Source organism: Coregonus lavaretus (assembly GCF_964263955.1).
Source record: "Coregonus lavaretus genome assembly, contig: HAP1_SCAFFOLD_134, whole genome shotgun sequence".
NCBI lineage: Eukaryota > Metazoa > Chordata > Actinopteri > Salmoniformes > Salmonidae > Coregonus > Coregonus lavaretus.
In genome coordinates this window covers 938,809-957,500 of record NW_028158555.1, presented here as the reverse complement: position 1 = coordinate 957,500, position 18,692 = coordinate 938,809, and the positions used below count along the sequence as shown (strand labels likewise).

General features: G+C 45.0%; 1 protein-coding gene across 1 annotated transcript in view; it reads left to right on the top strand.

Moving 5' to 3' along the window:
• The window catches only part of mettl22 (methyltransferase 22, Kin17 lysine), a 41,502-nt gene extending 27,389 nt beyond the window's left edge, over window positions 1-14,113 (top strand). The window contains exons 11-12 of the mRNA XM_084198059.1: window positions 3,932-4,100; window positions 13,861-14,113. Of these exons, the coding sequence (XP_084054185.1) occupies window positions 3,932-4,100; window positions 13,861-13,893 (202 nt within the window). The 3' untranslated portion in view covers window positions 13,894-14,113. The remainder of the gene's footprint in view (window positions 1-3,931; window positions 4,101-13,860) is intronic.
• Window positions 14,114-18,692: the final 4,579 nt, after the last annotated feature.

Sequence of the window (18,692 nt, the reverse complement as noted above, 5' to 3'; positions counted from 1 at the left end):
AGCTCTGTCAGGTTGGATGGGGAGCGTCGCTGCACAACTATTTTCAGGTCCGGACTCTGGCTGGGCCACTCAAGGACATTCAGAGACTTGTCCCGAAGCCACTCCTGCGTTGTCTTGGCTGTGTGCTTAGGGTCGTTGTCCTGTTGGAAAGTGAACCTTCTCCCCAGTCTGAGGTCCTAAGTGCTCTGGAGCAGGTTTTCATCAAGGATCTCTCTGTACTTTGCTCCGTTCATCTTTCCCTCAATCCTAACTAGTCTCCCAGTCTCTGCCGCTGAAAAACATCCCCACAGCATGATGCTGCCACCACCATGCTTCACCGTAGGGATGGTGCCAGTTTTCCTCCAGACGTGATGCTTGAAATTCAGGCCAAAGAGTTCAATCTTGGTTTCATCAGATCAGAGAATCTTGTTTCTCATGGTCTGAGAGTCCTTTAGGTGCCTTTTGGCAAACTCCAAGTGGGCTGTCATTTGCCTTTTACTGAGGAGTGGCATCCTTCTGGCCACTCAACCATAAAGGCCTGATTGGTGGAGTGCTGCAGAGATGATTGTCCTTCTGGAAGATTCTCCCATCTCCACAGAGGAACTCTGGAGCTCTGTCAGAGTGACCATCGGGTTCTTGGTCACCTCCCTGACCAAGGCCCTTCTCCCCCGATTGCTCAGTTTGGCCGGGCGGCCAGCTCTAGGAAGAGTCTTGGTGGTTCCAAACTTCTTCCATTTAAGAATGATTGAGGCCACTGTGTTCTTGGAGACCTTCAATGCTGCAGCCATTTTTTGGTACGCTTCCCCAGATCTGTGCTCTACGGACAATGGTTGAGAGTGTGCAAAGCTGTCATCAAGGCAAAGGGTGGCTACTTTGAAGAATCTCAAATATAAAATATATTTTGATTTGTTAAACACTTTAATTGGTTACTACATGATTCACACAAAGTCACCATTCTACACCCAGCCATGTAGAGAGGCATGAGAACGCAAGGAGAAAGACGAGAAACTATTGTTGCTGTGTACTGTGAATGGACTGAGGACAATTCCAGGGAATTTTAAAGTTTTTGTCATTTAGGTTTCTTTTTATTCCATTTCTTTGCCTCCTTTAGTTTATTTTTGTAAGAAAGATGTTTTATTACCATGTCTATCTTCAGAGAGAGAAGGCGTGCCCGTCCATCTTGAGAACGTCGCTATGCTTGGGGGTTCACTTTGTGACGTGATTGGTAGACTGCACACATGAAATTATTTTATTTTTTCTCCCCCTATACATTCCAGGAACGCGCTTGGTTTCCAACCACCTATCACTACCCTTCATCCCCATCCATTTTTAGGAAACTGTTCATTGAGGAAGATTTTCTGGATTGTCAGGCGACCATTCAAACCAATCAAGGACTTGACAGAATGTAAAGACATGACTCTATAGTATGCATGTGTGATATCCCTCAGTTTGGTAACTGACTGATGTATTGAAGGCTGCTGGGTGAAGTTTTTCTCTCGCCAAATGGACACATACAAGGACACATCCCCTAACCTGTATCTCTTTAGCTAACGAACGCTGATATTAAATTACCGACCCAATCTTTCTTTTTGTAAATAGACTGTAATTATTTTGTAGGCAACTTTGGCACAAGTTGTACGCCTCATCAGGAACATTTTATTTCTTTTTTTTTTTGCAAACCCTAGGTTATTTTCAAAAGGGTGCTTTCTCATGTTAAAAAGAGAGGAAAGACAAATCAAGTGTGAAGAAGCAACAGATATGTACGATTTAAAGGATCTCACCCACGGAATCAGGATGTTTATAGGCTACTGTACTGTATTTGAGAGGAAAGCTAAATTGTTGTCATAGTCCCGTGTAGCTCAGTTGGTAGAGAATGGCGTTTGCAACGCCAGGGTTGTGGGTTTGATTCCCACGGGGGGCCAGTATGAAAAAAAATTTATGCACTCACTAACTGCAAGTCGCTCTGGATAAGCGCATCTGCTAAATGACTAAAATGTAAATGTAAAAAATTCCATATGTATTATTGCATAGTTTTTATGTCTTCACTATTATTCTACAATGTAGAAAATAGTAAAAATAAAGAAAAAGCCTTGAATGAGTAGGTGTGTCTAAACTACACTGCCGATTTTGCAGATTTTCCTACTTACAAAGCATGTAGAGGTCTATAATTTTTATCATAGGTACACTTCAACTGTGAGAGACGGAATCTAAAACAAAAATCCAGAAAATCACATTTGTATGATTTTTAAGTAATTAATTTGCATTTGATTGCATGACATAAGTATTTGATCACCTACCAACCAGTAAGAATTCCGGCTCTCACAGACCTGTTAGTTTTTCTTTAAGAAGCCCTCCTGTTCTCCACTCGTTACCTGTATAAAAGACACCTGTCCACACACTCAATCAAACAGACTCCAACCTCTCCACAATGGCCAAGACCAGAGAGCTGTGTAAGGACATCAGGGATAAAATTGTAGACCTGCACAAGGCTGGGATGGGCTACAGGACAATAGGCAAGCAGCTTGGTGAGAAGGCAACAACTGTTGCCGCAATTATTAGAAAATTGAAGTTCCAGATGACGGTCAATCACCCTCGGTCTGGGGCTCCATGCAAGATCTCACCTCGTGGGGCATCAATGATCATGAGGAAGGTGAGGGATCAGCCCAGAACTACATGGCAGGACCTGGTCAATGACCTGAAGAGAGCTGGGACCACAGTCTTAAAGAAAACCATTAGTAACACACTACACCGTCATGGATTAAAATCCTGCAGCACACGCAAGGTCCCCCTGCTCAAGCCTGCGCATGTCCAGGCCCGTCTGAAGTTTGCCAATGACCATCTGGATGATCCAGAGGAGGAATGGGAGAAGGTCATGTGGTCTGATGACACAAAAATATAGCTTTTTGGTCTAAACTCCACTCGCCGTGTTTGGAGGGAGAAGAATGATGAGTATAACCCCAAGAACACCATCCCAACCGTGAAGCATGGAGGTGGAAACATCATTCTTTGGGGATGCTTTTCTGCAAAGGGGACAGGACAACTGTACCGTATTGAGGGGAGGATGGATGGGGCCATGTATCGCGAGATCTTGGCCAACAACCTCCTTCCCTCAGTAAGAGCATTGAAGATGGGTCGTGGCTGGGTCTTCCAGCATGACAACGACCCGAAACACACAGCCAGGGCAACTAAGGAGTGGCTCCGTATGAAGCATCTCAAGGTCCTGGAGTGGCCTAGTCAGTCTCCAGACCTGAACCCAATAGAAAATCTTTGGAGGGAGCTGAAAGTCCGTATTGCCCAGGGACAGCCCCGAAACCTGAAGGATCTGGAGAAGGTCTGTATGGAGGAGTGGGCCAAAATCCCTGCTGCAGTGTGTGCAAACCTGGTCAAGACCTACAGGAAACGTATGATCTCTGTAGGTTTCTGTACCAAATATTAAGTTCTGCTTTTCTGATGTATCAAATACTTATGTCATGCAATAAAATGCAAATTAATTACTTAGAAATCATACAATGTGATTTTTTGGATTTTTGTTTTAGATTCCGTCTCTCACAGTTGAAGTGTACCTATGATAAAAATTACAGACCTCTACATGCTTTGTAAGTAGGAAAACCTGCAAAATCGGCAGTGTATCAAATACTTGTTCTCCCCACTGTGTGTGTGTGTGTGTGTATATATATATATATATATATATATATATATATATATATATATACTGTATATTCTAGATTTATGCTAAATGTAAAAAATTAATCCAGCTCATGTGCCACATCTTGTCATTACAGTCTTTGTGTGTAATGATGTGTGTTTGTGTGTGTGTGTGCGTGCGTGCGTGCGTGCGTGCGTGCGTGCGTGCGTGCTTGCCTACGTGTGTGTGTGTGTGTGTGTGTGTGCGTGCCTACGTGTGTGTGCATCCGTGTGGTTCCTTACGCTTATGTGTGTGTGTGTTCCCCAGGCTGAACTTCACTCTGAGACACCTGGACGTATCCTGCGAGGCCTACGACCATTTCCGCCACTGTCTGTGTGAGATTCAGGAGCTAAGGGACGGCCGGACATGCTTCACAGTGGAGCAGGTCACCCCCTCCTTCCCACAGTGCCTGCTGTATGAGCGCATAGAGCAGCTGGTGAGAAACACACTTTACTGAACCTAGAAAACCCCTACCCATCAAAATGTTTCTAGTAATATATCCTAAACCCATTACAAACAGAATGTTTCTAGTACTATATCCTAAACCCCTAACCAACAGAATGTTTCTAGTACTATATCCTAAACCCCTACCCAACAAAATGTTTCTAGTACTATATCCTAAACCCCTACCCAACAGAATGTTTCTAGTACTATATCCTAAACCCCTAACCAACAGAATGTTTCTAGTACTACAGTGGGGGGAAAAAAGTATTTAGTCAGCCACCAATTGTGCAAGTTCTCCCACTTAAAAAGATGAGAGAGGCCTGTAATTTTCATCATAGGTAGACGTCAACTATGACAGACGAATTGAGAATAATTTTTCCAGAAAATCACATTGTAGGATTTTTAATGAATTTATTTGCAAATTATGGTGGAAAATAAGTATTTGGTCACCTACAAACAAGCAAGATTTCTGGCTCTCACAGACCTGTAACTTCTTCTTTAAGAGGCTCCTCTGTCCTCCACTCGTTACCTGTATTAATGGCACCTGTTTGAACTTGTTATCAGTATAAAAGACACCTGTCCACAACCTCAAACAGTCACACTCCAAACTCCACTATGGCCAAGACCAAAGAGCTGTCAAAGGACACCAGAAACAAAATTGTAGACCTGCACCAGGCTGGGAAGACTGAATCTGCAATAGGTAAGCAGCTTGGTTTGAATAAATCAACTGTGGGAGCAATTATTAGGAAATGGAAGACATACAAGACCACTGATAATCTCCCTCGATCTGGGGCTCCACGCAAGATCTCACCCCGTGGGGTCAAAATGATCACAAGAACGGTGAGCAAAAATCCCAGAACCACACGGGGGGACCTAGTGAATGACCTGCAGAGAGATGGGACCAAAGTAACAAAGCCTACCATCAGTGACACACTACGCCGCCAGGGACTCAAATCCTGCAGTGCCAGACGTGTCCCCCTGCTTAAGCCAGTACATGTCCAGGCCCGTCTGAAATTTGCTAGAGTGCATTTGGATGATCCAGAAGAGGATTTGGAGAATGTCATATGGTCAGATGAAACCAAAATATAACTTTTTGGTAAAAACTCAACTCGTCGTGTTTGGAGGACAAAGAATGCTGAGTTGCATCCAAAGAACACCATACCTACTGTGAAGTATGGGGGTGGAAACATCATGCTTTGGGGCTGTTTTTCTGCAAAGGGACCAGGACGACTGATCCGTGTAAAGGAAAGAATGAATGGGGCCATATATCGTGAGATTTTGAGTGAAAACCTCCTTCCATCAGCAAGGGCATTGAAGATGAAACGTGGCTGGGTCTTTCAGCATGACAATGATCCCAAACACACCGCCCGGGCATCGAAGGAGTGGCTTCGTAAGAAGCATTTCAAGGTCCTGGAGTGGCCTAGCCAGTCTCCAGATCTCAACCCCATAGAAAATCTTTGGAGGGAGTTGAAAGTGTTGCCCAGCGACAGCCCCAAAACATCACCGCTCTAGAGAAGATCTGCATGGAGGAATGGGCCAAAATACCAGCAACAGTGTGTGAAAACCTTGTGAAGACTTACAGAAAACGTTTGACCTGTGTCATTGCCAACAAAGGGTATATAACAAAGTATTGAGAAAGTTTTGTTATTGACCAAATACTTATTTTCCACCATAATTTGCAAATAAATTCATTAAAAATCCTACAATGTGATTTTCTGGATTTTTTTTCTCATTTTGTCTGTCATAGTTGACGTGTACCTATGATGAAAATTACAGGCCTCTCTCATCTTTTTAAGTGGGAGAACTTGCACAATTGGTGGCTGACTAAATACTTTTTTCCCCCACTGTATATCCTAAACCCCTAACCAACAGAATGTTTCTAGTACTATATCCTAAACCCTACCCAACAGAATGTTTCTAGTACTATATCCTAAACCCTACCCAACAGAATGTTTCTAGTACTATATCCTAAACCCTACCCAACAGAATGTTTCTAGTACTATATCCAAACCCTACCCAACAGAATGTTTCTAGTACTATATCCTAAACCCCTAACCAACAGAATGTTTCTAGTACTATATCCTAAACCCCTACCCAACAGAATGTTTATAGTACTATATCCTAAACCCCTACCCAACAGAATGTTTCTAGTACTATATCCTAAACCCTACCCAACAGAATGTTTCTAGTACTATATCCTAAACCCTACGCAACAGAATGTTTCTAGTACTATATGTCACGGTTTCGGCCGAGGCTGCTCCTCCTCCTGGTTCGGGCAGGCTTCGGCGGTCGTCGTCCCCGGAGTACTAGCTGCCACCGATCGATGTTTCATGTTCGTTTGGTTTTGTCTTTGTTGTACACCTGTGTCTTGTTAGTCCTCGTTAGTGTCCTATTTAGTTCTCGTTGGTTGTGTTTGTCTTTGTGTGTGATTGCTCTTCTGTTTTCGTGTTGGAGCTACGTACTTCCCTCCAGTGTTTTGGAGAGGGTTTTCGCACATGTTAGTGCGCCGTTTGTTTGACGCCTGTGTGCGCCGTGATTTCGCCTTCGGGCTTATTGTGCTTATTTTCTACGTGATTATTGCACTAAAGTCTTTTGGACTGAGCTTCTGCGTCCTGCGCTTGATTCATGCACCACACCCACCTTCAGCACCCCTTGACAGAATCACACACCAGAATGGAATCAGCAGGATCTGCAGTTACGCCTGAGTCGCTCGAGGAGCATGTCCGCGGCCAAGATGACCAGATACGACAACTGGGGACCGCTCTACAGGACGTCATCAACACCTTGCACCGATGGGAGGCCAGCGGGGTACCCACGCCTCCACCTACCCTGCCAACCCCATCGGCCGGTCCACCAGTCCCAGGTCCGGAACCCAGGGGGATTCGGCTCTCGCTCCCGAGGGCGTATGACGGAACAGCTGCCGGGTGTCAGGGGTTCCTCCTGCAGGTGGAGCTCTACCTGGTCACTGTACACCCGGTGCTCTCGGGACACGAGAGCGTTTATGCCCTCATCTCCTGTCTCACGGGCAAGGCGTTGGAGTGGGCTAACGCCGAGTGGAGGAAGATGGACGCCAACACCATCTCCTACGCCGAGTTCTCCCGTCGCTTCAAGGCCGTGTTCGACCATCCACCTGAGGGCAAAGCGACAGGGGAGGAGGAGCGCACAGGCGTTTGCTCTAGAGTTCCGGACTCTAGCGGCGGACGCAGGGTGGAATGAACGGGCCCTCATCGACCATTTTCAATGTAGCCTACGGGAGGACGTTCAACGTGAGTTGGCCTGCAGGGATACCCATCTTACCTTCGACCAGTTGGTCGATATGTCCATCCGTCTGGACACCCTGCTGGCCACCCGTGGACGTCCCGAGGGGGGTCCGTCCATTCCGCCCTCCGGCACCTCCGAGCCGAGCCCTATGGAGCTCGGGGGTGCCGGCGCTAGAGAAAGGAGGAGGAGGAGCCCGAGGGGGCCTGTCTCCTGCACCAAGTGCGGTCGTGGAGGGCACACTGCGGCCAGGTGCTGGGGAGGGTTCTCCGGGGGAGAAGACAACAGGCCACGCACTGGGGGGGCCTCCCAGGTGAGTAGACGTCCCACTTACCCAGAGCTTTCTGTTGCGCACTTTTGTATACCTGTTTGTTTTCCACAGGTTGCACCTCATTCCCAGCATAAGGCGCTAGTAGATTCAGGCGCGGCTGGGAATTTTGTTGATCGGAAGTTTTGTGTAGATTTAGGGATCCCTCTCCTACCTGTTGACAAACCTTTTCCCGTTCATGCCTTAGATAGCCGCCCGTTGGGGTCGGGGTTGATTAGGGAGATCACAGCGCCACTTAGGATGTGTGCGCAGGGGGGTCATGAAGAGACTATACAGCTGTATCTGATCGACTCTCCTGCGTACCCAGTGGTGCTGGGAATTCCCTGGTTAAGCACCCATAACCCTGCTATTTCGTGGCAACAGAGGGCTCTCGATGGGTGGTCTGCTCAGTGCGAGGGGCGATGTCTGGGTGTTTCCGTGGGGGCGACTTCGGTGGAAAGTCCAAACCAAGTGCCCGCACTGCACATTCCGCCTGAATATGGGGATTTAGCTCTCGTGTTTAGCAAGACTAGGGCGACGCAGTTGCCTCCTCATAGACAGGGGGACTGTGCGATTGATCTCCAGGCAGGAGCAGCGCTCCCACGGAGCCATATCCATGTATATCCTATAGCTATGGAGACTTACATAGCCGACTCTTTGAGACAGGGATACATTCGGCCCTCCACTTCTCCCGCCTCCTCGAGCTTCTTTTTTGTGAAAAAGAAAGATGGAGGGTTGCGCCCGTGCATTGATTACCGTGGTCTCAATCAGATTACTGTGAAATACAGTTATCCACTCCCTCTGATTGCGACCATGACGGAGTCATTGCATGGAGCGCGGTTTTTCACAAAACTGGATCTCAGGAGCGCGTATAACTTGGTGCGCATTAGGGAGGGCGACGAATGGAAGACAGCGTTTAGTACCACGTCAGGTCATTTCGAGTATCTTGTCATGCCATATGGGTTGATGAATGCTCCATCAGTCTTCCAATCCTTCGTAGATGACATTTTCCGGGATATGCAGGGACAAGGGGTGGTCGTGTACATTGATGATATTCTGGTGTACTCGTCTAGCCGAGCCGAGCATGTAACCCTGGTGCGTCGTGTATTGAGGAGGCTGTTGGAGCACGACCTATATGTCAAGGCAGAGAAATGTCTGTTTTTCCAGGAGTCGGTCTCCTTTTTGGGTTATCGGTTGTCCGCGTCAGGGGTGAGAATGGAGGTGGATCGTGTGTCCGCTGTGCGTAATTGGCAAACCCCAACCACTGTAAAAGAGGTGCAGCAGTTCTTGGGCTTTGCGAATTACTACCGGAGGTTTATCCGGGGTTTTGGACAGGTGGCAGCTCCCATCACGTCCCTTCTGAAAGGGGGTCCGGTGCGCCTGCAGTGGTCAGCTGATGCGGACAGGGCCTTTGGGAGACTGAAGGACCTGTTTACGTCGGCTCCGGTGCTGGCGCATCCGGATCCCGCATTACCCTTTCAGGTTGAGGTGGACGCGTCTGAGGCAGGTATAGGGGCCGTTCTCTCTCAACGGTCCGGCTCGCCACCTAAACTCCGCCCCTGTGCTTTTTACTCAAAAAAGCTCAGCCCGGCGGAGCGTAACTATGACGTTGGGGACAGGGAGCTGTTAGCTGTAGTTCAAGCCCTTAAGGTGTGGAGGCATTGGCTTGAGGGGGCTCAACACCCTTTCCTCATTTTGACTGACCATCGGAACCTGGAGTACATCCGGGCAGCGAGGAGACTGAACCCTCGCCAGGCTCGATGGAGTATGTTTCTCACCAGGTTCGTATTTAAAATCACGTACATCCCTGGGTCCCAGAATGGTAAGGCAGATGCACTGTCCTGGCGGTATGACACGGAGGAGAGGTCCGTTGAGCCTACTCCCATACTACCGGAGTCTTGCCTTGTGGCACCGGTGGTGTGGGAGGTCGATGCCGAAATCGAGCGAGCGTTGCGTACCGACCCCAGCCCTCCACAGTGTCCTGAGGGTCGGAAGTACGTTCCGCTCGAGATTCGGGATCGACTCATTTACTGGGCTCACACGTCACCCTCCTCTGGACATCCGGGTATTGGCCGGACAGTGCATTGCCTTAGCACTAAATACTGGTGGCCTACTTTGGCTAGGGATGTGAGGGTTTATGTCTCCTCCTGCTCGGTGTAAGGCGCCCCGACATCTGCCCAGGGGTAAGTTACAACCCCTGCCCGTTCCACAACGACCATGGTCCCACCTCTCGGTGGATTTTGTGACAGACCTTCCCCTCTCTCAGGGGAATACCACCATCCTGGTCGTTGTGGACCGGTTCTCAAAGGCCTGTCGTCTTCTCCCTATGTCGGGTCTTCCTACTGCCCTTCAGACCGCTGAGGCCCTATTTACCCACGTCTTCCGGCATTACGGGGTACCCGAGGATATAGTGTCTGATCGAGGCCCCCAGTTTACCTCCCGTGTTTGGAGAGCGTTCATGGAGCGTTTGGGGGTCTCGGTTAGCCTTACCTCAGGGTACCACCCGGAGAGTAACGGGCAGGTAGAACGTGTCAACCAGGATGTGGGTAGGTTTCTGAGGTCGTATTGCCAGGACCGGCCTGAGGAGTGGGCACGGTACATTCCCTGGGCCGAGATGGCCCAGAACTCTCTCCGCCACTCCTCTACCAACCTAACCCCCTTCCAATGTGTGCTAGGTTACCAGCCGGTTCTGGCACCGTGGCAGCAGAGCCAGATCGAGGCCCCTGCGGTGGATGATTGGATGAGGAGCTCGGAAGAGACGTGGAACGCTGCCCACGTCCACCTGCAGCGGGCCGTCCTTCGTCACAAGGCGAGCGCCGATCTCCACCGCAGTGAGGGGCCGGTGTACGCACCCGGAGATCGAGTCTGGCTCTCTACCAGAAACCTACCCCTCCGCCTGCCCTGCCGGAAGCTGGGTCGGCGGTTTGTGGGGCCCTTTAAAGTCCTGAGAAGATTGAACGAGGTGTGTTATAGGTTACATCTACCTGTTGAGTATAAGAATATTAACCCCTCGTTCCATGTGTCTCTTCTCAGGCCGGTGGTAGCTGGTCCACTCCAGGACAATGAGATAGGAGAGACTCCTCCGCCCCCACTGGACATCGAGGGGGCTCCGGCGTACACCGTTCGGTCCATCTTGGACTCCAGACGCCGGATGGGGGGTCTCCAGTATCTCGTGGAGTGGGAGGGGTACGGCCCGGAGGAGCGGTGCTGGGTGCCGCGGAGGGACATCCTAGACCCATCTCTCCTGTCGGAGTTCCACCGGGACCATCCCGCGCGCCCTGCTCCGCGTCCTCCTGGTCGTCCCTGAGGCCGGGGTCGGCGCACGGCTGGAGCCGCGCGTCAAGGGGGGGGGGGGGGGTACTGTCACGGTTTCGGCCGAGGCTGCTCCTCCTCCTGGTTCGGGCAGGCTTCGGCGGTCGTCGTCCCCGGAGTACTAGCTGCCACCGATCGATGTTTCATGTTCGTTTGGTTTTGTCTTTATGTTGTACACCTGTGTCTTGTTAGTCCTCGTTAGTGTCCTATTTAGTTCTCGTTGGTTGTGTTTGTCTTTGTGTGTGATTGCTCTTCTGTTTTCGTGTTGGAGCTACGTACTTCCCTCCAGTGTTTTGGAGAGGGTTTTCGCACATGTTAGTGCGCCGTTTGTTTGACGCCTGTGTGCGCCGTGATTTCGCCTTCGGGCTTATTGTGCTTATTTTCTACGTGATTATTGCACTAAAGTCTTTTGGACTGAGCTTCTGCGTCCTGCGCTTGATTCATGCACCACACCCACCTTCAGCACCCCTTGACACTATATCCTAAACCCTACCCAACAGAATGTTTCTAGTACTATATCCTAAACCCTACCCAACAATGTTTCTAGTACTGTATCTAAACCCTACCCAACAGAATGTTTCTAGTACTATATCCTTATATTTCTACTACACTGTGGGACTGTGGGGTCTATTTAACAAACCTAACACAATGGTAAATCTACAAACCTAACACAATGGTAAATCTACAAACCTAACACAATGGTAAATCGAACAAAATGGTAACTCTACAAAGCTAACGTAAGGGTAAATCTACAAACCTAACGCAATGGTAAATCTACAAAGCTAACACAATGGTAAATCTACTAAACTAACACAATGGTAACTCTACAAAGCTAACGCAAGGGTAAATCTACAAACCTAACGCAATGGTAAATCTACCTAACACAATGGTAAATCTACAAAGCTAATACAATGGTAAATCTACCTAACACAATGGTACATCTACAAAGCTAACACAATGGTACATCTACAAAGCTAACACAATGGTACATCTACAAAGCTAACACAATAGTACATCTACAAACCTAACACAATGGTAAATCTACCTAATACAATGGTAAATCTACAAAGCTAACACAATGGTAAATCTACAAACCTAACACAATGGTAAATCGACCTAACACAATGGTAAATCTACTAAACTAACACAATGGTAAATCTACTAAACTAACACAATGGTAAATCTACTAAACTAACACAATGGTAAATCTACAAAGCTAACACAATGGTAAATCTACACAGCTAACACAATGGTAAATCTACACAGCTAACACAATGGTAAATCTACTAAGCTAACACAATGGTAAATCTACCTAACACAATGGTACATCTACTAAGCTAACACAATGGTACATCTACAAAGCTAACACAATGGTACATCTACAAAGCTAACACAATGGTACATCTACAAAGCTAACACAATGGTACATCTACAAACCTAACACAATGGTACATCTACAAACCTAACACAATGGTACATCTACAAACCTAACACAATGCTACATCTACAAACCTAACACAATGGTACATCTACAAACCTAACACAATGGTACATCTACAAACCTAACACAATGGTACATCTACAAACCTAACAATGGTACATCTACAAAGCTAACACAGTGGTAAATATACCTAACACAATGGTAAGTCTACCGAACACAATGGTACATTTACAAACCTAACACAATGGTACATCTACAAAGCTAACACAATGGTAAATCTACAAAGCTAACACAATGGTAAATCTACAAAGCTAACACAATGGTAAATCTACAAAGCTAACACAATGGTAAATCTACAAAGCTAACACAATGGTACATCTACAAACCTAACACCATGGTACATCTACAAACCTAACACAATGGTAAATCTACAAACCTAACACAATGGTAAATCTACAAACCTAACACAATGGTAAATCTACAAAGCTAACACAATGGTAAATATACCTAACACAATGGTAAGTCTACCGAACACAATGGTACATTTACAAACCTAACACAATGGTACATCTACAAAGCTAACACAATGGTAAATCTACAAAGCTAACACAATGGTAAATCTACAAAGCTAACACAATGGTAAATCTACAAAGCTAACACAATGGTAAATCTACAAAGCTAACACAATGGTACATCTACAAACCTAACACCATGGTACATCTACAAACCTAACACAATGGTAAATCTACAAACCTAACACAATGGTAAATCTACAAACCTAACACAATGGTAAATCTACAAAGCTAACACAATGGTAAATCTACACAGCTAACACAATGGTAAATCTACACAGCTAACACAATGGTAAATCTACCTAACACAATGGTAAATCTACTAAGCTAACACAATGGTAAATCTACCTAACACAATGGTACATCTACTAAGCTAACACAATGGTACATCTACAAACCTAACACAATGGTACATCTACAAAGCTAACACAATGGTACATCTACAAAGCTAACACAATGGTACATCTACAAAGCTAACACAATGGTACATCTACAAAGCTAACACAATGGTACATCTACAAACCTAACACAATGGTACAGCTACCTAATACAATGGTAAATCTACAAAGCTAACACAATGGTAAATCTTAGCGCTGGCGGAAGCACTATAGGTCCAGGGCGGGTGTCTGAAATAGTTTAGCTATTTTCACAGCGGGAATTATGAGCGCAAGACCTGGCGGTGGCGCGAAAGGGCTGGGTTTTGATGAATAAGTTGTAGGTGTGTCGAGGCATGACCCCTCACTGGCCAATCAGAACATGCTCCATGGCTAAATATATGGTTGCTTCAAGTTGGTTATTTACGGTCTTTTATGTATTGTTGTCATCAACTCCAATTCCGATGTTAGACATTCTCTTTTTCCAGGAGTTGTGGAAAGTGACAGCGGTGCCTGTCTAACCCCCTCAGAGGAGCTGATCTGCTCCTAGACCTGCACCTTGACCTGCACCTTGACCTGCTCCTACACCTGCTCCTACACCTGAGACATGGAGTTTTCTGATCTTAGACCTAGTGTTTTCTGAACCTCTTGTGGTCAGTGTTGATAAGGTATTGATACAATATAGAGATTATTTAGAAACAGTACCAGTCAAAGTTTGGACACACCTACTCATTCAAGGGTTTTTCTTTATTTTTACTATTTTCTACATTGTAGAATAATAGTGAAGACATCAAAACTATGAAATAACACATATGGAATCATGTAATAACCAAAAAAGTGTATTTCATAGTTTTGATGTCTTCACTATTATTCTACAATGTAGAAAATAGTAAAAATAAAGAAAAACCCTTGAATGAGTAGATGTGTCAACCTTTGACTGGTACTGTATATAGATTATTTATTGAACTCATAGCAGTAATTTCATTGCAATCAGGGCAGCTGGACAGCGGTGAACAAAGGTACTAGGAATGATCTCTGTAAATGAACACACTTGCTAAATAAGATATTGTGATATAGATACTGTAATCTCAGGCCAGGGGTTGTAATATAGATACTGTAATCTCAGGCCAGGGGTTGTGATATAGATACTGTAATCTCAGGCCAGGGGTTGTGATATAGATATTGTAATCTCAGGCCAGGGGTTGTGATATAGATATTGTAATCTCAGGCCAGGGGTTGTGATATACAGTGGGGAGAACAAGTATTTGATACACTGTCGATTTTGCAGGTTTTCCTACTTACAAAGCATGTAGAGGTCTGTAATTTTTATCATAGGTACACTTCAACTGTGAGAGACGGAATCTAAAACAAAAATCCAGAAAATCACATTGTATGATTTTTAAGTAATTAATTTGCATTTTATTGCATGACATAAGTATTTGACACATCAGAAAAGCAGAACTTAATTTTTGGTACAGAAACCTTTGTTTGCAATTACAGAGATCATACGTTTCCTGTAGGTCTTGACCAGGTTTGCACACACTGCAGCAGGGATTTTGGCCCACTCCTCCATACAGACCTTCTCCAGATCCTTCAGGTTTCGGGGCTGTCGCTGGGCAATACGGACTTTCAGCTCCCTCCAAAGATGTTCTATTGGGTTCAGGTCTGGAGACTGGCTAGGCCACTCCAGGACCTTGAGATGCTTCTTACGGAGCCACTCCTTAGTTGCCCTGGCTGTGTGTTTCGGGTCGTTGTCATGCTGGAAGACCCAGCCACGACCCATCTTCAATGCTCTTACTGAGGAGAGGAGGTTGTTGGCCAAAATCTCGCGATACATGGCCCCATCCATCCTCCCCTCAATACGGTGCAGTCGTCCTGTCCCCTTTGCAGAAAAGCATGCCCAACTAATGATGTTTCCACCTCCATGCTTCACGGTTGGGATGGTGTTCTTGGGGTTGACTCATCCTTCTTCTTCCTCCAAACACGGCGAGTGGAGTTTAGACCAAAAAGCTATATTTTTGTCTCATCAGACCACATGACCTTCTCCCATTCCTCCTCTGGATCATCTAGATGGTCATTGGCAAACTTCAGACGGGCCTGGACATGCGCTGGCTTGAGCAGGGGGACCTTGCGTGCGCTGCAGGATTTTAATCCATGACGGCGTAGTGTGTTACTAATGGTTTTCTTTGAGACTGTGGTCCCAGCTCTCTTTAGGTCATTGACCAGGTCCTGCCGTGTAGTTCTGGGCTGATCCCTCACCTTCCTCATGATCATTGATGCCCCACGAGGTGAGATCTTGCATGGAGCCCCAGACCGAGGATGATTGACCATCATCTTGAACTTCTTCCATTTTCTAATAAATGTGCCAACAGTTGTTGTCTTCTCACCAAGCTGCTTGCCTATTGTCCTGTAGCCCATCCCAGCCTTGTGCAGGTCTACAATTTTATCCCTGATGTCCTTAAACAGCTCTCTGGTCTTGGCCATTGTGGAGAGGTTGGAGTCTGTTTGATTGAGTGTGTGGAGAGGTGTCTTTTATACAGGTAACGAGTTCAAACAGGTGCAGTTAATACAGGTAATGAGTGGAGAACCGGAGGGCTTCTTAAAGAAAAACTAAGAGGTCTGTGAGAGCTGGAATTCTTACTGGTTGGTAGGTGATCAAATACTTATGTCATGCAATAAAATGCAAATCAATTATTTAAAAATCATACAATGTGATTTTCTAGATTTTTGTTTTAGATTCTGTCTCTCACAGTTGAAGTTTACCTATGATAAAAATTACAGACCTCTACATGCTTTGTAAGTAGGAAAACCTGCAAAATCGGCAGTGTATCAAATACTTGTTCTCCCCACTGTAGATATTGTAATCTCAGGCCAGGGGTTGTGATATAGATATTGTAATCTCAGGCCAGGGGTTGTGATGTAGATATTGTAATCTCAGGCCAGGGGTTGTGATATAGATATAGTAATCTCAGGCCAGGGGTTGTGATATAGATATTGTAATCTCAGGCCACGGGTTGTGATATAGATATTGTAATCTCAGGCCAGGGGTTGTGATATAGATATAGTAATCTCAGGCCAGGGGTTGTGATATAGATATAGTAATCTCAGGCCAGGGGTTGTGATATAGATATAGTAATCTCAGGCCACGGGTTGTGATATATTCTTATTTACTTAATGTTTGATTGAAGTGAACAGTTCAAATGGGACAGCCCCATAGCCTCTGAATGTTTTGTTCCTATGTAAATTATGACGTGGTCCTCTGTAGCTCAGCTGGTAGAGCACGGCGCTTGTAACGCCAAGGTAGTGGGTTCGATCCCCGGGACCACCCATACACAAAAATGTATGCACGCATGACTGTAAGTCGCTTTGGATAAAAGCGTCTGCTAAATGGCATATTATTATTATTGTTATTATGAGTGATCAGGTAAACACTGACCTAGGATGCATCCCAAATGACACCCTATCCTCAATATAGCCCTATGGACGCTGGTCAAAAGTAGTGCACGGTATAGGGAATAGGGTGCAATTTGGGACCCTACCTTAATGTCTGTTTATAATCTATAAGACATTATTAAATAGCTTGTTAACAATTAGTAAATGAACTGTGTATCAATCAGTATTTATAAGTTCATATATTTAGTAAAACAAACTACTTAATAATGTTCATAAGAGGTTTATAACTGGACATATAGAGTTAATAACGTGTCTGTTGATACAAGACCATGGCACTGGTGTTTTCAAAATTATGCAGTCATCTTTTGATTAAAAATACTAAATAAAATACAAGTTATTGATTTATTTTAACTCTAAAAAAAATATTAGAACTTGTTGTGAACTTTGATTCATACTGTATGTCTTAAAGGGGCAATTTGGGATTGAACCAACAACAAAGCCCACCCCGCCACTTTTTTATGTAAACAGCTGAGCAATGGGGCTGGAGAAATGGAACCACTCTTAAATTCATAGACAAGAGTTATGGATGCAACGACTGACCATCTATGAGATCAACATAATAGTTTTAACCATGTTTTGAGGCTGTACAGTGTTTGTTTACAATTACATTGTTTACAAACAGTGGAGTAAAACAAGCTTATATTTTGGGTTCTGATCCTGTAAGACAGTTTAACTAAGCTCATGTTTTGCTGCAAAGAGACAGAATCATTAGATCATTTGTTTTGGTACTGTCCATTTGTAGCTTGTTTTTGGACACAGGTCCAGGAGTGGATAAAGGATTGCAATATTTACCTGGAGCTAACCCTGCAAATAGCACTACTGGGTGATCTGAAAAGTCATAGTCAATCGATCAATAACATAATAATACTATTAGCAAAACATTTTATTTTCAATTCACAATCTGTAGAAACAATGAGAATAGAAAGGTTCAGAACTTTTGTAAAACATCACAGTACAGTTGAAATATATATGGCAAATAGAAATCCTATATGGATGGTGTTAAAAGATAGATGGGAGGTGTTGAATGGAACTGAAGGATGGGACTAATAACAACTAACAACAAACAATAACAAGATAACTAATAATGTAGGCACGCTGTGTCCATAATAAGTGTATGGGTTGTAGGTTGGGAGCTTTTGTGAAGGAGCACAGTTAGAAAGATATGGCATATAGAATGTGTGTATGTATTATGTATGTGGGTGTGGGTGTGTATGTATGTGTGTGTATATATATGTGTATATATATATATTTTTATTTTATTTTTTTTAAACATGGGGGATTGGAAGTGATGCAGACAATTACATTGATGGAAGTTACAATCTATCTGCAATATTATGCTGATCTACCCCCCAATAAATAAATAAAATAAAAAACCTGTCATGGTAAAAACATATTGATACAACAGTAGCTAGGATGCGGAGGCAACAGCTAATGGGGATCCATAATAAATACAAATACAAATACAGTAGGTGAACTTGACACTGTGGACAGACCTAGCTGAAATAAAAACACCCAATTTAATGTCTCCCACCCATTGTCTGCAAAGTCTGCAAAAACACTACAGTGAGTACTGTAGTACTTCTTGTAGTATACGTTAGTATTTACAGTTAGCTATAGTATAAATACTGTAGTAAAAAAACTGTAGTAATTAATGTAGTGTTTTTTACATTTACATTTTAGTCATTTAGCAGACACTCTTATCCAGAGCGACTTACAGTTAGTGAGTGCATACATTATTATAATTTTTTTATACTGGCCCCCCGTGGGAATCGAACCCACAACCCTGGCGTTGCAAACGCCATGCTCTACCAACTGAGCTACATCCCTGCCGGCCATTCCTTCCCCTACCCTGGACCAATTGTGCACC